General features: G+C 48.3%; 2 protein-coding genes across 8 annotated transcripts in view; one reads left to right on the top strand and one right to left on the bottom strand.

The window, feature by feature from the left end:
• KHNYN (KH and NYN domain containing) overlaps positions 1-21,287 on the top strand; it is a 39,390-nt gene extending 18,103 nt beyond the window's left edge. Inside the window, exons 1-9 of one of the 7 annotated variants that reach the window (XM_036884407.2) lie at positions 13,210-13,480; positions 13,578-13,685; positions 13,863-14,083; positions 14,896-16,010; positions 16,154-16,284; positions 16,369-16,465; positions 19,060-19,167; positions 19,367-19,468; positions 20,028-21,287. In XM_036884407.2, the coding sequence (XP_036740302.2) occupies positions 13,664-13,685; positions 13,863-14,083; positions 14,896-16,010; positions 16,154-16,284; positions 16,369-16,465; positions 19,060-19,167; positions 19,367-19,468; positions 20,028-20,280 (2,049 nt within the window). In that variant the 5' untranslated portion in view covers positions 13,210-13,480; positions 13,578-13,663 and the 3' untranslated portion in view covers positions 20,281-21,287. The other 6 variants (XM_036884413.2, XM_036884409.2, XM_057488533.1 and 3 more) reach the window with 6 other exon arrangements.
• CBLN3 (cerebellin 3 precursor) lies at positions 7,247-12,774 on the bottom strand. The gene is made up of 3 exons (XM_036884416.2): positions 12,005-12,774; positions 11,567-11,686; positions 7,247-11,230 (listed from the first exon to the last, which is right to left on the bottom strand). The coding sequence occupies exons 1-3, from the start codon at positions 12,302-12,304 to the stop codon at positions 11,033-11,035; spliced, it is 618 nt and encodes a 205-aa protein (XP_036740311.2). The 5' UTR covers positions 12,305-12,774; the 3' UTR covers positions 7,247-11,032.
• Positions 21,288-21,685: the final 398 nt, after the last annotated feature.

Genomic DNA, 21,685 nt, shown 5'->3' with positions numbered 1-21,685 from the left:
GGAGGCTGGTGTGAGAGAATAGCGTCTGTACTGAACCAGCTTAGTTGGATTGGAAACATGATAGAACCAGGTTTGGATTCTGACTCTGTATCTGCTACCTATGTGGCCTGTTTCCTGAGGCCTTGGTTTCCCCATCTACCAAATGCAGAGTAACAGTAACTAAATTACAGGATGGGTCAAGAAGTACATGAAATAATCTGTGTGGAGAGGCCACTGCGATACCAGGTGTAGAGGAAGCATCCACCACAGTGACAGGGATGGACTGCGTGTTTGTGTCCCCTCTTCCCCGTTCATATGTGAAACCCTAAACCCTAGTGGGATGGTGTTAGGAGGTGGGTGGGGCCTTTGGGAGGTAACTAGCCCTCATGGTGGGATTAGTGTCTTTACAAGAAGAGAAAGAGATTAGAGCTCTCTCTTTCTCTCCACCACGTGAGGATACAGTGAGAAGATGCCATCTGCAAGCCAGGAAGTGGGCTCTCACCAGACACTGGATCTACCAGCATCTTGGTCTTGAATGTCCAGCCTCCAGAACTATGAGAAGTACATTTCTGCTGTTTAAGCCACACAGTCTATGGTATTTTGTTATAGTAGCGGAAACTAAGATGATCACATGCTAGCTAACATTTCTCTTCTTCCTGCCCCTGGAGCGTTGCTGTTATTGCTCCTCAGGCTCAGAGACCTTTCTAAGGCTGGCCAAGCTTCCCCACTTCGGGCCTCTGCTTCCTGCTGCATTTCTCGCCTGCCCAAACTTCTGTTCAGCACTGGCAGGGGTAGGGAGTGGCAGGAAGGAACCCTCCTTCCTAAGAATTCCCCAGCTTATGTGCATGCATGTATGTAAGCAAATGACTTACAGAAGGCCTACTATGGGCCAGCTCTAGGCATGGGGTGGGTAGCAAGTAATGTGTGTAATATGGTCTCTGTCCCTTTGGAGCCCATAGTCAGTGAGGGAGACAATTCCACAAGCAAATGCAGGGCAGGGTAGTAAGGGGAAGAGTGTGGCATAGGAGCCCTTGGCTCAGGAGTCTGGAGTCTCAGCCCACATGGCACCCAGGAAGGTCTTGGGCTTCCCTGACTCCCTGCACCAAGAGTCGTGCACATGTACTTAACACAGGTCTGTGAGTGAAAGGTTCAAAACCCTAAGTAGAAGAGTGATCAGAAAGGTGTGTCAGCAAAATCTCTATTTCCTACTCAAGATAGCTTTTCAATAATCAGATTTTACCCATATTTGCTTCTGAGTCCTCTGGTAAAATTTCTCTTCATCTTTGCTATTGAATAATTAACAAGATCTGAGCAGAGATCTGCGATTCCTCCTATTTTTGTAGGCATGGATAGAAACGGTTTGTCCACATGAGCACTACGGGCACTACAGACTGTTAGCCACTGCTTTTCTGATTTTCTCACGGTTTCCCCTTCTTATCTGGGACACTGGCGGAGGGGGGCGTGTCCCAAAGTCTCTAACAGAGAAATTACAAAGTAGTCAGTATGCAGCCCATGACATGCAAAATCTAAAGATAAAGAATGCCCAGCATTGTATCCTGTTCCCAGGTTAAAATTTACTTAAACTGTCTGGTGAGGCTATCTGGTGAGACTGGGATTCCCTAAGCTTTGCTGTACCATGTTTGCCTAGCAACCATTTACTAAGTCTTTGGCCAAAACACAACAGAACAAAAATCCTACCTACTTTTTAAAGATTGCTCAACAGTCTTTGAGACGTGCACTAGTTTGAACTTGTTTACTAAATCATATGGTAACAGTAACTTACAGATATTGAGTATTTGCTCTGTGCCAGGCACTATTCCAAGTGCTTTCCAACATGTAGGGTAGATGCAATTATTCTATTTTATAGAGGAAGACAATGAGGCGCAAAGAGGTTAAGGAACACTCCCTGAAGGTCATGAGCAGGCACTAAGTGGAGGCTCCGGTGCCCACCATCCTAACCCCAGTGCTCTCCATCTCTCATGCAGTTACATTCACTTGGTTGTTGGAGTCACTTCCTAGCTAATCTATGGCCTCTCCATCTCTTATTAATGTATTATATAGTGTCAGTTATGAATTGTCCATTTCCGTTTGGTCCAGATTAACATGATTTACAAACTAAAACAAGTCCTGACTTAACCTCAGTTGAGTCCAAGAATGATTCTCTTGGCCCTGACCAATTTTGACTCGGATGCTGTACCCTCTTTTTTTGAGGTGTGATGAAAGAAGAGCTACTCTGTGTAGCTGCCTAAGCATTTTACAGTATGACAACCCTGCATACACCCAGAGTCTGGACGTGTAGATAAGGACCTGAGTTTAGGGTTCCTACTTTGCTTTTCCCAGGGCACCTTTTAGTATAACCACTTAGAGGTGAGCCTGTGAAAAGTTAGCAGCCTCTGCAACACCCCCCCCCCCCCATAAGGAATAGGTGCTTGCTCCCTTGCTCTCTGTCTCCTGCTCACTTGTGACCTGGGACAGAGAGCTGCGCTTCTCCTGGCCCCCTGCTCACTCACCGCTGTCCTGTTTCTGGTATGTACAAGTAATAAATCTTATGACTTTACTTCTTTTGTATGAGTGTGCTGAAACTGTACCTGTAATCAAAGTGACTCCCGGATGTTCACTTCCCCCCAAGTGGGAGCTAGGGTGCTGAGGGAGCTCCCTGCTGACCCCGTGTGGTGGCTTGTGCCTCCTCATTCATCAGGTCATAATCTGCATATTCTTAATTTAATATACCAGTTACAGGCCCCACAACATATTAGGGGTGCCATTTTTCAAGCTAATAAATGATGCTATTTTGTACGTTTCCACATTCTTGTAGATGGTGGAAAATGAAGCAGGGGAGACTGCAACAGGGGGTTGCAAAGGGCTTCAAAATCACGTTAGGAAACATGGATTTTATTCTGAGTCCCTCCCTCCCCTGGGATCCCCTGAAGGGCTTTAGGGAGTGAAGTTCATTCAGATAGATCATTATGGCAACCCCAGCATGGAAAATGGACTCAGGGAGGCAAAACTGGTGGCTACAGGGTTAGTTAGGAAGCTTTTGTAGAACTCAGAGGTTGAAAGTTTGAGCCAGGATTTTGGATGGGAAACAGTGGATGGAACCTATGTGTGTAAGTGATTGGATATGGGGTTTGGGGAGAGGGAAGTACCAAGGATAAGAGCTGGTGTTTGGTTGGGACAACAGAGAAATTCCATTTACAGACACAGAGAACTTGGGAGAGAGATCAGATTTAGGGAGGAAAGACTGTAATTTTAGCAGGTTGGCTTTAAGGTGGGACAGACATCCAATGTATGAGCCTGAGATTTAGGGGAGAGATTCTGGCTAGAGATGAAAAACGTGGATGGTGTTAGCACATGGCTGGGAATTTGTGCTTTTGAGAGTGTGTCAGCACAGAAGGAATCTTAGGGCAGAGCCTTGAGGAAAACCAACATTTAAGAGACAGGCAGAGGTAGAGGAGCCTGAAAAAGAAACGGGCCTGGGCGGAGAGGGGGCGGGGGAGGGCAGAGTGCATAGTCAGGCAGTCCCCAGGAGATAGGCCCACAGGGCCAAATGTTAAGAGCCTGAGTAACAGAAGGACTGGTGAGTGTCTGTTGACTTTAGTGACTCAGAAGTTGTGAGTGGCCAGTTGAGGGTAGTTTAGCTGGAGCCGCAGAGGCCATAGTTGACTTAAGAAGAGAGCAACTAGTGAGCACAGGTATTTGGCTCTAAAGAGGAGAGATGATGCTAATTAGCTGCAGTGGCATATAGAGCTGAAGGTAACTATGTCTCTACAACTATTTCCATACTCATCTTCTATTTAAGAGACTTGAGTCTATTTAACTGCTGAGGGAAGGAGTAAGTAAGAGGGAGAAGTTGAACATACAGAAGAGAGGAGAGGAAAATAAAAGAGTATGTTTGGAGGAAACAGGCTCCATGGCTGGTGGATGAGGATGGCCGGCACTGCCTTGACAATAGGAGGGATGCATCCTCTACTGAGCCAGATGGGAAGAAGCAGAGATGAGAAGGACGGTAAGTTTCTAGATGTGGTGGTGGGAAGGGTTCTTTCCTGCCTCCTGTTTTTGCTTTTTCTGTGAAGTAGCAAGGGAACCACCTGCTGCTGACAGTGGGGACTGAATTGGGTGAAAAGTTTAAGGAGAGAACAGAAGGCTTCAGCTGGATTCTGGGAAGGATGAGGAAAGAAGCTGGCAAAGGAAATCACAAAAGATAGCTTGGAGGACTGAGGACCAGGGGTGGCTGGAGACCATGGATTTAGATCCACACTTCTTTCAGTGGTGAGACTTTTCTCTGTAGTAAACAGCTGCTAGGCTGTGGGCATAGGGACGGCAGGGCAGTTGGATTCTGTTCCTAGGATCCTTAAAGTCTGAGTTTTTCTACCGAGAGAGAAACACTAACACCATCTGTGCTTTATTGTATAATCTGGTTACTTCATAAACCTATTTAAGCAAAACTTGTCTAAACATTTAAACATTATTTATATAACCAAATAAAAACCTACATTTTTTTCAGTTTTATTTATTTATTTTTCATATTTGAGGTATAACTGACATATAATATTATGTTAGTTTCAGGTATACAACATTGTGATCTGACAATTCTGTGTATTGCAGATGATCACCACAACAAGTCTAGTTACCATCTGTCACCTTACAAAATTAGTACAATGGTATTGACTGTATTCCCCTTGCTGTACAATACCTGTACATTACATTACATCCCCATGACTTACTTATTTTTAACTGGAAGTTTTTACCTCTTAATCCCCTTCACCCATTTTGCCCCCACCCACCATCCTCCTTTTCTCTGGCAACTATCAATCCCATCTCTGTGAGTCTGGGTTTGGTTTGATTTTCTTTGTCTTGTTTTTTAAATTCCACATGTAAGTGAAATCATGTGGTGTTTGTCTTTCTCTGTCTGACTTACTTCATTTGTCATGATGTCCTCGAGGTCCATCCATGTTGTGGCAAATGGTGAAATTTCATTTTTTAAATGGCTAAATAGTATTCCATTGTATTTATATCTTCTTTATCCTCTCATCCAGCAGTGTACACTTAAGTTGCCATATTTTGTTGTAAATAAAGCTGCAGTAAACATTGGGGTGCATATATCTTTTTTGAATTAATGTTTTCCTTTCCTTCAGGTGGACACCCAATAGTGGAATTAAAACCTACACATTTGTATACGTCAAATTATTTAAACATTTATTGCAAACTTAAATCCTCTTGAATATTTCAATAGAATCACCAGTAGGTCAAGCTTCTGTAAAAGCATCAAACATTTTGCTAAAACACACACCTGAGAATTATAAAATTTATTACACCAATACCCATTAAAAATGGGTTTGTAAGAGAGGGACACTATCTCAGTTCAGACCAATTTTTGAATTTGGATATCCAAAGAAAAAACATTATCTCAGTGCAGATGAAGTTTTGGATTATTAATCAATGTATTCTTGGTTGTGTTGGGGGAGCGTTGTGTATTTTCCTCAGTCCTTGTCCACAGGGCAACAAATAATTGAAGGGCAGAGACACAGTAGTGAAGCAGAGTAAAAGTTTTATTTAGAGTTACTTAAAGAGAGAAAAAGTATAGGCCACCTCAGCAAGGAAAGGCACCCTGAAAGGTTGGTGAGAGAAAGTTTAAAAGTTTATGCCCTTGAAAATTGTGGATGACCTCAGAGAGAGGATCTGAAAGGTTGGGGGTTCCCCCTTCTGAGGATTTTTTTTCAGAAATGTAACAAAGGGCTAGGGGTGTGGACTTGTTAAGTGGTCTCAAGTATCTTTGATGAGTGAGACATTAAGTTTCTTATCAGTCCTCTAGGTAATTCTGCAAAATTAGCTCATCAATCAAGACTGTCTGCCCTTCCTCCAAGGTGGGCAGGGTTATTTGTTGTTTGGTAAAGAGTACATTAAGAATTTTCTTAACTTCCTGGGTTTTTTCAAAATACAATTTTGGCTTTAAGGTGGGATCTCCCTGACTTTATTATGCTGTTTATAGGTGGGCCTTTTAGCAGGCTAGAGTAAATCTTACAATGATAATTGACACAGTGAAGACATGGGCTCTGCTCAGATACTTCTCTTTATCTGGGGAATAGTCAAACACTAGAGGCCAAGTTGCTCTTGACCTTTTGGGCTTAACTGATTAACTAATTAACTCAGTCTTTTCTTGCTTTCTAGTTTTGACTGGTTAACAGTCCTTTCTAGGGGCCCTTACTGACTTTGTTCTCTTTCCACCCCGCTTATATCTATTTTCTGCCTAACAGTTGGTACCTGGGAACTGGTTCACCGAAAATCATTAAATCCTGAGCCAGTGTCTATCCTGTATATCACAGGAATTTTTCAAGCCCACGTTTTCCATGCAATTAGTATACTATAACTGAACGCCTTTTCTTCACATGATCTTTAATTTTAATGACTATGATATGCATATGTTCCAAAGATATCCATGTCCTGATCCCTGGAACCTCTGAATATGTTATGTTTCATGGAAAAAGGTACTTTTCCATAAGTAATTTAGATTATAGGCCTAAAAATAGGGAGATTGTTCTGGGTGGGTCTAATCCTAATCACATGAGACCTTAAGACACAGAACTTTCTTCACTGAAGTCTGTGGCAGAAGTGATGCCAGGGTTCTTGTTCACGAAGCCGAAGAATGAGCCTCACAAACACTCAAGGTAGGGGAGCAGGGTACAGGCTTTTATTTAGAGATAAAGTGAAAGGACAGTGAAGGGACAAGAGAGTCCGGGGTGGTGGGTTGTCTAGGAGTTTTATAGGTAGGTGAGGATTTTTGAAAACACGAAAAAAGCTTAGGGGTGTGGACTTATTAAGGGTCCCTGAATATTTAGAATTAACACAAGCAACTTCCTGCTCTGATGATTTCTCCCTGAGATACCAGCATCTTGGTCTGGGGGCATATGAAACAAGGCCACCTGCCCAGCCCCCAAGGTGGGCTGAGGTATTAATGTTTGCTAAAGAGTAAGTTAAGAATTTCTAACTTCTTAACTTCTTGGGTATTAAAATGCAATCTTATCTTTTAGGTGGAATCCTTCTTGCCTTTTACTGTGTTGTTTATGCCTGGGCTTACTTGCTAAATTAGTTTCCCAGTTTGCAAAATCACTTCATCAGATCTGAAGGAGGAAAGACAGCACAGAGGCCTGGGCCTTTTAGTATGCTAAAGTGAATCTTACACATGATTATAAATGGTTAATGTAAGTCTGGGGAAAGGAAATCCCAGGGCAAAATACCTCTAAAAACCAAAATCAGTCAAAGGGAGAAATAAAGTTTAAAACCCATTTATTGCTTACAAAACTGCAGTCTGACTCATCTCTCTCTCCTGCTCCAGAAGCCACAACACTGGCCCTCCCCCTCACCTCTCAGGTACAGATAAGCCCTCTGTTGCCCTGGTAATTACCCACTGCTATGGAGATGAACTTCTCCACCACTGAGGAAAGATGCAAATGCACAAAAGTCTACTTGTTTACACCTCTGTACTCCTGTTGATATGCAGATGCACCAAAGCCAGGCGAGAAATTCTGGAAATATTTCAATTTTACCCACAGTTAGCATAATAAAACATGTGCTACTTTTCTTTATCTGGGGAATATTAATGATCTCACTGAAGAATGACTCTAGAGCTTATTGGTGTAACACAGAGTTTTGGTAGGGGGTTTCCTTGCATGTAGTTACATTGCTCTGACTGTAAATATCCTGCCTTGCTTTTTCTGGAGGCCCTCACCCTACTCTGACTACACCCATGGTCCCTGTCTCAGAAGGGTAGGACAGAGAGATTCCAAGTGTGAGAAGGACCTGGTGTGACATTGTTGGCTGAAAGGTGGAGGAGGCCTCAGTCCTACAACCATAAGGAACTGAATTCTGAATGAGTTTGGAAGTGGATTTTTAACCTTCAGCAAGGAAGGCAGCTCTGTCTATACCTTGCTTTTGACTTATGAAACCCCAAAGAGAGAATTCAGTCATGTTCTGCTGAACTTCTGACCTGCAGAAATTGTGAGATAATAATAGGTGTTGTATTTGTAAGATAAATTTTAGCCATAATAAGCAGTAATAAGCAGGCAACGAGAGGCAACAAAGGGCCAGGTAATTTATTTAAATACCCCCGGGTGATGTTCTCCCACCAGAGAAGTCACGCCCGGTTAGGGAGGTGGGGGGCTTATAAGGGGTTAGGAAGGGGAGGAGTGGGCAAGCTATCCTAAGGGGTGTGGAGAGGTATGATTGGCTAAAGGTGACATAATAGACAACTAGAAACTTTTTTTCCTTCCAAGAGGGAGGAGGCTGACATCCGGGTCTTAGTTGGCACATCAGGATGGAATTCAGGGAGAGCTGTCCCCTTTCCATATACAGCACGGATTTTGGGGTCTGGTCTGTTCTCCCCCTATGACATCTCTCTGTTCTGTTAGCATGTCCTTGTTTTTCCTTTCTCCAGCCTAACAGTATTAAGCTACTAAATTTATTGTTATTTGTTACACAACAAAAAAACAATACAATGACTATCATTATTCATAAATTTATTTAGCTCCCTTGCATTTTAAAAAACATATGGTTGTTTTTCCCAATATGCAGTTTCCTCATCCTCCTTAATACAAAACTCCCGACTTCTAGTGGGGCATGGCTACCTGGAATAAAGATTATTTCCTAGTCTCTTTTCCTGTGGCCAGGTGTGATTAAATTATTGCCAGTGAGATGCAATCAGAAATGTTGGCTGTACTTCTCAGAAAGCTTCTTTTAAGCAAAGGGGGGTGCCCTTTCTTCCTCCTCACTGGGGCTGTAAGCCTGATGTAATGACTGGAACTCAAGAAGCCATCTTGGGTTATGAGGTGACATGTTAAAGACAGTAGAATAGCAAGAAGGAAAACTGGGCTGTTATGATCGTAAAACTGCCATCCATCCCTGGACTCTATTTGAAAATTTTTCTACGTGAGACACAAATAACTTTCGATTTTATTTAAGTTACTATTATTTTGGGCTTTACTCTTACTGTAATCTCATTATAGTTAGTATGATGACAGAGAGGTTCCCTTTCCCAAGAGATGAAGGATTAAGTTTGAGCAGTGAGCAGTTATCTTTTGGATGTTTGACTGATTCATCATTTTGTAGCACACTGTTGGACTCTTTCTCCCTAGTTGTAATGTATATCCAGATGGCACCAATCAGTCTCTTTCATTCTTGGTACAGTTCCAATTTTTTCTGGAATATCACTCATGGCTTCTTATACAGATTAAGAAAAAGAAATTTACCTTATGAATAAATAAAATACTTGCTGTATTTATACTCTTCTACTTACCAAAATTAACCAAAAAATCTTATTATATTTATTCTTCACTCAGCATATTAACCACCTTTTCCCACATTTTATAGAGACTTTTTCCTTTTTGAGTATCACTACGAAGTCATGCACTTTAAAAGTTCACCTTGCTCTAATTAACTATATCATTTTCCTTCTGATGATCAAATTGTCACCACATGTCAGGTTGGAAGACTTTTAAAAATTGGTTCCTTTGCTTTTTCAGCTCTACTCTAACATTTTGAGAAGTTTCCTTACTTTCTGTCATCAACAACATGCTCCAGGCCTAGAGTTATTTAAGACATGGAGCTATTCTCCAAGGAACTCTGAGTTTGTTTAAAGGTGAATAATAGCTGAGGCAAAGATCCAGGTGTTAAGAATATATGTCAGATTTTGCCTGATGTTGTTTCTATGCTACTATAGTGAGAAAGTTTGAAGAAGTTATTTCTTGTAAAAAACCACAAATTCAGATTGGTATTTTCTATTTAATTCAAGCATTATTAACCCCCCTTTTTATTTGACTTTAATAAGCAGTTTTAGATTTATTTTCTCTACAGTATACCTGCTTGTGTCCTATAACCCCTGATCCAAATTGTAATGGCACCTTCTCTCTCTAGTGATCCTACAGTTTCTCATTGACCGTCATTCTCTAGTTGCTTTATTGATAGATTCATCCATGCTGGGCCAATGGGACAGCAATCTAAGTTTATAATCGTGGCAGGAGAGTGGCTGAAGAAGAGGGGCTTGAATCATGGAATCCAAGGTAGTAGGAAGTTTAAGAAGGAGGATAAGACAGTATAAATCGGGAGAAGAAGGAGGTTGTGGGATAGTCTGGAACAGGTACAGCGTACGTTCTGAGAGCTGGGAGGAAGGAGGTGGTTGTCAGGGTGTGGAGTTACTGAAGTTCAGACTACAAGGGTGGAGCGGTTCTGGGACGTGACCACAGTCACTGGTGTGTTCCATACCTGGAGATCTATACTTGCCCACGTGTGACCTTCTACCCGTACCTCCAGCTATCTGAGAAAGCTTGGTACACCTGCTCTTGGCTCAGAGCAAACACACACACCTTATGTCTTGGGTGAGGAGATGAGGGCCAGAGTTCATATGGGACCTGGCAGATGGACGCTTGGGTTCCCTGCTTACTGGCTGTCCTAATGCACATGAAAAATGTGTACCATCCATGTTCAGGCTGGGCACAGGCCCCCTTCCTGCCCCACCAGTCACAGGGGCCAGGCTGCTCTGTGGCCCTCTCCACACTCCTGGTGGCTGATCCTCCCGCCCTAGCCCATATGGTTCTGGCTAAGCTCTGACTGTGCTGGCCCAGATCCATGATGCTGGCACTCCTCACAGGAAGGAGCATGCAGGGTATGCTGAGGCTGGTCCATCTGGGCACCTGTGGGGGCCTGTCAGGTTCACTTGTCCCCAAATAGCACTGAGCAGGAAGCTGGGGGCAGGGGAACAGAAGGAGCAGAGTCTGCAAAGTAGCACAGGCCTTCCTACCTGCCGAGCCCTGCCCTGACCCTAGGGCTGCAGGCATGAAGAGATGAGTGGGAGGCTGGGAGGGCAATTGGGGTCAGGGGCAGGTCAGAGGGGCCAGATCCCCAGACACTGCAGCTCTACCTTCTCTTTGGGTATTTGGCACAGGGTCCCATGCAAGGCAGTGGAATACAGACAGCTAGAGGGAGTCTCTCCTACCCCAAAGATGCTGCTTCTGGGACAAGAGAGGGCAGGACCTATATTCCTATCCCTGAAAGGCTTGAGCCCTCAGAGAGGGAAGATGAGGAAGCCAGAGAAGCTTGAATACTTCCAGCCACCCAGGAGGTTCCCCCGACGCAGGCGCAGGGACACCCTGTCCCCAGGGTCCAGTGGGAGTAACACAGAGCTAGTGGCTGCCTCCCGGGTCACATCAGGGTCGTTGGCAAAGGCTGAGATGACAGGCCATGTGTTCAGCATCAGGCTTACCTGTGGAGGGGAGCCCAGTCAGCACCTCTCCAAACCTTTGTCCCAGGACGCCTACTGTCCCCAAGGCTTCCCTCTTCTCCAGTTCCCAGGGACATTTTGGAATCCTGGGAACCTGGGGCTCAGTGCACTCTTCTGGGACAGCTGAGGGGTGGCCGGTGCTGTACTCAGCACCTCCTCCATGCTCTCTGCTAGGCAGGCCCTTTTTTCCCTTGCTCCAGGCCCTTCCAGGACCAGGTCAATGGAGGGTCTGGTCAGGGGTCAGCTGGATTCCACTTACTCCCCCTCCCTGCTCTCTGTCCCCTCCTGTGCCAGGATGGGGCTCAGCGCTCACATCACCTGGACAGTTTGGCGGTTGTATACCTTCACCACATGGAATCGGAAGCTGTAGACACCCCGGACAGGGGCCACGAAGGAGCCTGAGGCCCGGTCAAAGCCACCACCCTCGTTCACCAGGACCTGTGGGAAGCATACCCTGCTGAGTGGGGCTCGGGGATGCCTGGGCCTTAGGAAAACCACTGGGTTGGGGAAAGGGGCAGTGAGTAAGAAGGAGAAGGGGTGGCAAGTGGATAGGAACAGGAGGAATCCATGCATTCAAAATAAATGGTGAGACAGGCCAAGGAGGGTTGTGGGTAGGAGTGTAGGGAGGGGAGGGAGGCAGTGGGGTTGAGGGGCAAATGACCACAGTAGGGGGTTTGTTTCCTTAACAGCAAAGTGGGCTTGGACAGTTGAGTCCAGGTCCTTGCAGGGTCCTGTGGACAAGGGTAGGGGGATTACCTGATCGAAGTAGATGGCCCCACTGGTGCCATTGCTGATCTCCCCTGCTGGCTCATGGTGGTGGCTTCGGACTGCAGCAAATGCCACTCTTCCAGGAGGTGCCTCTCCCAGGGCTGCTCCCCCAGGTCCCCCTGCAGCAGCTCGGCCTGGTTCGCAGACTACCAGGCACTCCCCCTCCAGGAGGACAGGGTCTGCTCCCTCTTGGGCCCACCCAGTCCCCAGGGCCAGAAGCATTAGGGCCAAGGGCAGCGGGTGGCTGGGTGGGAGACCTTGTGGCCAGTGTGGCTTTGCTCCCAGCATGGTTCACCGGCTCTCTGACCCACAGTCCTGCTGTCTGCTTCTCCTTCTTTCTGTTCCTTTCAGTTTCTGCTCCCCGCCAGACCCTCTCCACCCCTCACCCTGCTCCTCAGCCCTCCGTCAGGGTCTCACTGTCACCTGGTCCCAGCATCTCCCTCCCCATACCTCTCTGCCCCACGACTGTCCTGTCTCTGACTCCTGCTGTCACTGCAATTCCCTCCTCCTTGGCAGGGCATGAAATGACAGCAGGTGGGCTCTAGGAGGGAGAGGAGGGATGAAGCAGCCAGACAGGGCCAGACAGGAGGGCTACGGACAGAATCCCAGGGCAGCCGCTCCGGAGAGCAGTCAAGGCTGGACCTGGCATAATGGAGAACTTGGGTGTTTCTGTGAGAACGTGTGCGTGCCTGTATGTGCCAGAGACAGCTCCGACAGCCCCTCCCCCTTCTCATTCCTTTCTTCCTCAAAACCCCTCACAAGCCAACAGCCCTCTCGGTGGCATCTTTTTCTATTGGAAGAAAGCAGGTGTCCTGTCTTTTACCACAATTGTTTTGGCGGTATATGCTTAGATCAACAATGTCAGGTGACCCTGGGCCAGTCTCTTTCTCTCCTTGATCTTTCATATCTTCATCCGACGGTGCTGGATTAGTCCCTTTAAGGCCCTCTTCACCTCCAACTCTCAGTGAGTGGCCCCTCTTTCCCGAGAAAGGGCTGCGCAGAATAAGCGGATCCCGAGGGGCCGGGAGAGCCCAAGCACACGGCTGCCGCGAGGACGGGAGGGGCGGTCGGCAGCCGCGCACTGGGACCCCCGAGCAGGCCCAGCCCCGGGAGCACCGGCTGACTCCGCCCCGGGCCAGGAAGTGACTCAAAACACAGCGCGAAGTAGAGAGGGGAGGTCCCGGTTGGGTGAGGAATCCAAGGCCCGCCCAGATTCGGGCCCCCTGCCCTTCTCCCCTGGGCCGGGGGCGCCGGGTACCGTGAGGCGCCGGCGGGACTGCGGCCGCCGCAGGCCAGGCGGGTAGGCGCGTTTCCCTGCGCCGGGCGACGGGAGCCTGAGGCCGTGGAGCCCTGCGCGCGGGGCGGCGTTGGTGGATCGCGGAGGAGGGCCTGGGTGAGGGTGGCTAAACCTTGGAAATGGCAGACAAGGACCCTCCCCAGAGGGCGGCCTCCGTCCAAGCCCTGGTGAGGATTCATCTTTAAGAAGTGTGTCGGCCCCGGAGATTGCAGAGACCCCGAGGAGGGGACTCTTTCGTCACCCGTCCACCCCTCTGGCCTCCAGACCAAGGTGAAGCCCCCACCATTCCTGCTCGGGGCTGCGGTCATGCTCTTCCAAGGCCAGACGCCCACCCCAGATAGACAGCCTGTATGACTTCTTTCTGGAGAGAAGGTCGGTTTCCGGCTAATGGGATATTCCCTTCCTAGCCCCAAGATGGACCGAGGTGCTTGTTTCCTCCTGGGTTGTTTACCAGATCGTAACTAGGTGCGACCTGTTGATAGCTGGTGTGAGCTGGGAGAACTGGGTTGAAGGGACGGCGAGGCTCCGAGCTGCCTTCTCTCCTCGCAGGGCTAGGCGGCCAAGCAGCCATGCCTACCTTGGGGGCAGGCTTCCCGTCCCCGGACCGCTTTGCCGTTTCTGCGAAGGCGGAGGACAAGGTGTGGGCGCAGCAAAGCCATGTGGAGCACATATTCAGAGTGGGGATGAGTGTCCTCCCGAAGGACTGTCCCGAGAACCCTCACATCTGGCTGCAGCTGGAGGGCCCTAAGGAGAACGCCCGCAGAGCCAAGGTGAACGGCCCTCCCTGACCGTTCCTGCATGCAAGGTCCCCAGCCCCTAAACAGTTAATGGAGAGGACGGTCGGGAGTATCTCCACTCTTTTGTTGTTTAGCTGGCAACCTCAGTGGCTCAGAGCTTTGAGGGACTTTGAAACTCTGTGTTTATCTGAGTTTCAGTTTCATTTCTGCAGTGATGACCCAGGTTCTGCCAGGACTTGGAGACAGGTGATTCAGTTCAAACCAGCCAGGGTTTAGTGGGATTAGAGAGAGTCTGGTTGGACAAGTGGGGCCCACCAAGGAATTCACTGTGGGGTGGAGGGCAGGCCACATTGTTTTCTTTGGCATGGGCCAGGGCTTCTAGCAGAGTGCACAGCTCCACCACCTACCAGCCTTGTGACTGGAGTTTCAGTTTCATTATCTATGAAATGTAAGTAATAGCAGTATCCACCTCACTTATTTTATTGTGAGTGAGGTAACGCATGTAAAGCAAAGCATAAGTTCAGTAAAAGTAATGACATCTTTATGATGGAAATACACAGAACACATAAATATTTAGAGACAGCCTTGTAGCCACATAATTACAATATTATCTTAAATTGTATCAAGTTCGAAATGGAAATAGCCACTGGCTTTCAGCTGAAAAGGTAAAGCAGTGAGGTTCTAGATCCTTTTTTAATCCCCACCTTTGTCAGGCTCTGTGGGGCTCCATTGCTCTGCACAGGCATGCTCAGGGGGAGCCATGGGCCTGAAGGGACTACTGGGACATTTCAGATTGCAGCTGTTTCCTGTTTTCCTCCCTCCCCTTCCCCAATTCCTCCTCCTAGGAGTACCTGAAGGGTCTGTGCAGCCCAGAGCTGCAGGATGAAATCCACTACCCAGCCAAACTGCACTGCATCTTCCTGGGAGCCCAGGGCTTCTTCCTTGATTGCCTGGCCTGGAGCACATCAGCCCACCTGGTGCCTGGGGCGCCCGGCTCGCTGATGGTCAGTGGCCTGACTGAGGCCTTCGTCATGGCTCAGAGCAGAGTGGAGGAGCTGGTGGAGCGGCTGAGCTGGGACTTACGACCAAGGCCATCCCCTGCAGCCTTCCAGTATGCTAGAGTGCGGAGGGACTTCTCTGCCTTGCTGCAGCCCCGGGGCGATGCCCACACAGAAGCCCTCCTGCAGCTGCCCCTGGCTGTTCAGGAGGAGCTGCTGAACCTGGTGCAGGAGGTGCTCAGGGAGCAGGGGTTCCATGCACTCCCTTCCTGGGAGTCGGGGAGCCCAAGCCCACTGGGTACTGGGCACCAGAGAGTCGGAGATTACGTGAATGAAGAAGACTGGGAGTTCCTGGATGCCAGACCTGTGGAGCAGCAAGAGTCAAGGGGAGAGAGACATGCTATGGAGAAGGAGGGAGGGCAGCAGGGTGGCCTGAGAGAGATGGATTTGGGGTGGAAAATGCTGCCTGGGGAAGAGGCCTGGGAGAGGGAAGTGGCCTTCAGGTCACAGTCAGGGGGCAGAGAGGCAAGACAGGTAGGGTCCCTGAAAGGGAAGGCCCTGGGGAAAGAGGAGGTGCTTCAGGAAGGAGGAAGGTTCTGTGTCCAGGGTGAGCCTCCTGGTGCGATTGGCCCCTGTGAGAAGGCAGCTCAGTTCCCGGGAGCCTCCCTCCTCCAGCGGCTCCACAATGGGAAAGTTTCACCTCTGAGAGTGCCTAGTCCCCCTCCTGCGCCCGGACCCCTGGGGCACTGTGGAGAGGGAGGAGACAGAGGACACAAGCAGCAGGTTGTGGCTAGAGGTCGGGGGTCTCCGAGGAAACGAGGCATCCGGGGAGGCAACTTGGTGACTGGCACACAGCGTTTCCAGGAAGCCCTACAGGACCCTTTCACCCTGTGCCTTGCCAATGTGCCTGGCCAGCCAGACCTGCGTCATATTGTCATCGATGGCAGCAATGTGGCCATGGAGTGAGTACCCGGTGGGGCTGAGGACAGGGGGGTGAGATGAGAAGTTGTGTTCCCCATGGCGATATGTGCCCAGAGGCTGACCCTCCAGCCAGGCCACCAGGCCCTCCTTGGGGGCCTCAGAGTGTGGCCCCTTCCCCCTGCAGGCACGGCCTCCAGCACTGCTTCTCCAGCCGGGGCATCGCCATCGCTGTGCAGTACTTCTGGGACCGTGGCCACCGCGACATAACCGTCTTTCTTCCTCAGTGGCGCTTCAGTAAAGATTCCAAGGTCAGAGGTGAGTTGCGGCTGGTCTTTCGTGTCCAGGGATGGGCCCTGCTCCTGCCTTGAGGAGAGCCTCATTGTGCTCCTGTTTCTCTAGAGGGTCACTTCCTGCAAAAGCTGTACTCCCTCAGCCTGCTCTCCCTCACTCCCTCCCGAGTCATGGATGGCAGGAGGATCTCTTCCTATGATGACAGGTACTTGCTTTTCCCCTGGCCCCAGGCTTCTTATTCAGGGAGCTCGGTGGGAGACCAAGGATACACAGCGGCTCCGGACCCTTTGCCTGCCTCTAAGCCTGGGTAGTAGGAAAACGGCCGGTTATTCCTGTGTGCCTGTGTGACTGGCGAGGCAAAGCTGCCTTGCAGGCGAGATGAGATGGGGGTTAGACAGCTGTGTTTGCCCATTCATCATTCATTTTCCATTAATCAAACTAAATGATTTCTTGTATTTATATAATGTCTTCCTGTCTAGAAAATACTAATTTAATGGGAAGATGGGAAAGCTGATGCAACGAATAGCTGACAAGTGCCCTTCGTGCAACCTTAATTTCCAAATGCATAGAAAAATGCCCCAACCTGCTGGAAAAACCAAAGTAAATGTTCAGAATAACAAGTCTAATGAAGAAACATAGTCCATGCAAGTACTAAGACTATACAAAACATGGTGCAGTAGGAAGATCACTGGACTTAGATTTGAAGAGCTGAATTTGAGCTCCACATTGTCCTACTCATTGACTGACTAGTGGATTAGTCTCTGAGCAGATTAACCTCTGTCCCAGGGTCCTCTTCCATCTGTTCGTCTTCTGTGAATTCAAAAGAAGCTAAGATGTGTGTTCACCTCACTCGTGTTCGGCAAGTGTACAGTGATATTCCTTAACTTCTCACAGACTCAATCAAGTGTGCCTGAGGGTCTCATTTCTAGTATACAGAGATGAAGACAGAGGGTGAGAATGGTTGACTCTCTGGGCAACAGCTTCTATGTGGCAAAGGAAAAATGAGTTCAAGCTGCCGGAGAGTTTAAATAAAAAAGGAACAGCATATTCCCTCCCCAGGTACATGCACGCGATGTCAGAAATGGGCAGATTTTAAAAGCTAATTAACCACCTAAAAGATTTTATATCTACAAGTTCTTTAGTCTTTAGGATTTTTAGTCTTAAATAAAAAACTAGTTTCATAGCCACAGTGATTAGGTATTTTGTCTTTTCAATACTTAATTTTTTGTCCCTAAAAAGTAAATGGTATTTTATAAGAAGGCAGTTCACTTTCTCCCCATGCTATTTCTGTTTTATGTCTAGGTTTCACAGATTATCCAAGGTATGGAAACTTCTTTCCACACTGGCATTGCACAAAATCAAAACTGAAGGTTGAGTCAGTTGTAATAAATTTTAAAGGCCTATTGTCTGTAGAATTGTGTAGGTCCCAACAGGCAGGCAGCACAGTATGAATTTGGAATTTTGGAACTACTTACAGTGAATAGTAGAGTGGCACACAGCATAAGCCTACTGAATGAATACTGCTGGACTGCATTTGATGTAATATGATGGTAGTAAAAAATGCTTAAACTGAAAATACTTTTCGTATATCATATTATACCATATACACTATATGTCATCTCCTTAATTTATTTTCCAAACTCGGAACCAGACATCTGTCACACTTAGTCCTGATTACTAGTTGCCTCTATACCACACTGTGTTTCAAATACTGACTGTCTACTCTGTGCGTGATTTGCAGGAGGCAGGGATGCTAGGAACTAGGGAAGACCTGAAATTTGACCCTAAAGGGCCAAAAAAACTACAAATCAAATGTTACAGGAATTTGGAGGAAAAAGGGAGTCCCCTTCAGGCTGGGGTTTTGTGGGAAAAGGGAGGGTCTGTGAGGTGTTTTGTTGGTGAGAAGCGATGGGCTGGATCTCTGGCTTTCTAAACCTGTTAAAAAAATATCCTCACCCACCACCTCATGCGTCCTACCTTTATCCTATGGAATCAGAATTGCTAAAGGAGCTCAGGCATCTCCTTTTTTAAAAGCTCCCCTGGTGATTCTGTTTATCAGCACCTTGTGGATGGAGGGAACAGTTTGAGAAACATGGAAGGCAGACAGCACAGGGCATGTTTGGAGAACAGGGTGTAATTGATCATTGATTCTGGCAGGAGTCGGGAGTCCATGAGGGAATACTGGAGGAGATAAGACCATAAGGGTGGTGGGGAGCTGGGTTCTAGAGGGCCACAGCTGCCAGGCCTGAGTATGTGGACTTTATTCAGTAGGTAAATAGCAAGTAGAGAAGAATTTTGTGTAGGGGAAGAGCATATTCTCTTGGGGGAGGGCAGGAGAGATTGGAGGGTGGTAAATGGCTGGGGACAGGGGGCAGTCCTATCAGAAGGCTATGTGGTATCTTAATTGCAATGTGCAGATAGCTAAGGGGGTATTGGTGGGACTGGAAGATAAGGGGGCGGAGTGGAAGGCTTTCCAGAGGATGAGCACAATGGGTTTGTGATGGATTGGTGGGGTAGGGTGGAAGAAGACAGAGCCAGAGTCCTGTTACTGCCTCTTCCTAACGAGGCACCGTGTGGGGACTGTGGTGAGTGGAGGGCATGCTACTGGGAGACCTCAACGGTTTGCCTTGGTTTCCTCTCTAGCCCATTGCACCTGTATCGTCAGTCGGCTGGTGGCTTGCTCAGGGTGAGGTGGGCACCGGATCTCTATCACCAGAATGGGGTCACTGGAGTCAATAATGCTGTTTGGAGTTGGAACTTTGGAGAATCCTAGCGTGGTTGCTGTGGTTTTTGAGACAGGTTCATGGTGAGGCTGGCTGAAGAGACTGATGGGATCATTGTCTCCAATGACCAGTTCCGGGACCTGGCAGAGGAGTCTGAGAAGTGGACGGTGATCATCAGAGAGCGGTGAGGAAGCCCTCCCCTGGCAACAGTGCACAGACTCCGGAACTAGGTCTGTAAAGCCAGTTCTGCCCTGCCACTGGGTGAAGACTCTGGGAAGGCTACCAAAGAACGGTAGCCAGCAGCTTCTGGCAGTTTTGGTCTCAGCTGTCTGGGAGGTGGGCAAGGGCCCTTCTGTGACCACTCGTTCTCTGTCCCCATCCAGTCTCCTGCCTTTCACCTTTGTGGGGAACCTCTTCATGGTTCCTGATGACCCGCTGGGACGAAATGGCCCCACACTGGATGAGTTCCTGAAGAAGCTGGTCAGGTAATGCCTCAGACTCTCCTAGGTAGCCCCCAGCCCTGGTCCTCTTTCTGTAGGGACCTTGCAGGCCTGGAGATCTGGGGGAAGTGTGAGCTTAATCTGTCTGCTTAATTCTGTAGTGGTTTAGGTTGCATTGCACTTGGCCTTTAATTGCTTCCCAGGGAATCCTGCGTAGACCCTCTTGGCTGGGAGGGAAGTTCCTGCCTCTTGTTTTTTCCCTTATCAGTGTGCTCGAAGGGGTTATTTGGAACATGGTTGCTTTTATGTATAGCCAGCCAGTTGTGTTCAGAATGCCCTCTGCTGGACTGTTAAGTAAGTGATTAGTTTCTTAGATTAGAATTAGATCAAAATAGCAGGGTTCATCTTTCTGCTTCCACAGGAACTTTAAGTTCCCCCTTCAGACGTGAGTTGATACTGCTACTCAGTGGTCATCTGGGGGAACTTCAGGACTGGTACCAGACGGCCAGGAGTAGGCTGGGCGGTGAACTGGGGTGGGAAGATGGGGCCTCACCCAGCTCTTGGATGCTCGTCAGCTCTTCATGTTCTCTCTGCTTCTTCCTAGGACACAGGGGTGTCCTAAGGCTCAGTATCCATCACGCGGCTTTGCAGAACACAGTTCTCAGGAGCAGGGGAGAGAAGACGAGGAAAAAGGCAGTGGTGGTATTCGGAAGACCCAGGAGACTGAGCAGCTGAGGCGCCAGCTGCTGGAGGTGTTTTGGGGCCAGGATCACAGGGTGGACTTCATCTTGCAGCGGGAGCCGTACTGCCGGGACATCAACCAGCTCTCTGAGGCCCTGCTCAGTCTCAACTTTTGAACCTCATCTGCAGAGTGGCTGCCACCCTGTCACTTTAGCCTCTTGCACTTCAGCTCCTTCTGTGAGGGTCTCTGTGCTGCTTAGACCCTGATCCAGATTTGCTCTGAGTTGGTGCGACTCGATCTTATCCTGAATCAGGACCTCAAACAGCTTTCAAGAGGTTCTGCTCAGCCTTGACTTCTCAACCTTGCCATAGCACAGGGTTTCTGTAGGGAGTGGGGGCTGCTGCAAAGGGTAGGTCCTGGAGATTGGGACCACTGACTCCTCTAAGCTGAGCTGGGGATGGAAGCTAGGGTGGGTGGGAGGGGAATGAAGAACAGGTAACAGGGCAGCTAAGCTTTTATTTCCCTGGCAGTTGCCCTGGATGGCTGGAGGAGAGGATGTTTCCCAGACCTGGATGAGCTCCCAGGTGCACTGAAGGGCAGTGCTGGGCCATGGAAGCCTATGGTTGCAGGGTCTGGGTCACAGTGGGCCGGTAGGGAGCTTGATCTTGATCGAGCTGCTTGGCCTTACTTCTGCCTGTAAATCGGGTAAAAATGCCTGTTGGGAGAAGAAATGAGAGCACAAAAGAAAATTCCTTGCAGGAAAGGTACTTGGACCAAGTCTCAGGTGTGTCTGTGGCTGCACAGTCTTCCTAACCAAAACCTCACATTCAGGAGCTGGGGGTTCTGAACCTTTGCTGGAGGCCCTAAAATCCTCATCATAATGTGTCTTATAATATCTGTGTCCCTTTGGGGCAACTCCCCAAATCCACATTTACAAAAGTTAATTGGGGTGACTATTTGCCAGAATACTCTCAGGGTTCCTATAAATGGCAGCTCTCCGGCTGCATTCAAGTGTTTGTTTACAGATGAATGGGTGTGTCAGAAAGCCCCTGGTTTGATGCCCTGGCTGGTGTTGAGCACCAAACCGAAGAAGCCTTGCTCTGCAATGACAGTGTTAATGTGATCTGACCCTAGCATTTTCTCTAAAGAACATATGTGTTGTATAAAGCGAGGTTCACTTTTGCTTTGTGTGTGTGTGTATGGGGATGGGAGGGTTTACAGAGGTTGTGTCTAGATGAACCAATTATCTGGAAAATGAAAACTGAAGAATTGGAGTTGGACAGTGACTGGCCACCAGACTGACTGCTGTTCCATCAAGACTCTGTCTATTCTGTTTCCGACAGTCATTGTCCTGTATCTGCTTCAAGCCCTCCCATGCCAGGGAATTTACTCTTCTGAGGTAGCACATCCCATCTGTGGACAGTGTCAGTCCATAGTCCTTCCTTTAGTGAGCCCCCAACACACTGTTCTCTTCTCCCTTTGAGGCTAGTTATTCCCTCAGGAACAGCACAGAGCCAGTCAACTTCCTAGAGCTGAAGGCCAGATGAAGTAGGGCAGGGGCCCTAGGTTCCGTGCTATCA

Source organism: Manis pentadactyla, chromosome 11 (genome assembly GCF_030020395.1).
Source record: "Manis pentadactyla isolate mManPen7 chromosome 11, mManPen7.hap1, whole genome shotgun sequence".
In the NCBI taxonomy this organism is placed as follows: Eukaryota; Metazoa; Chordata; class Mammalia; order Pholidota; family Manidae; genus Manis; species Manis pentadactyla.
This window is presented reverse-complemented; position numbering and strand designations above follow the sequence as displayed.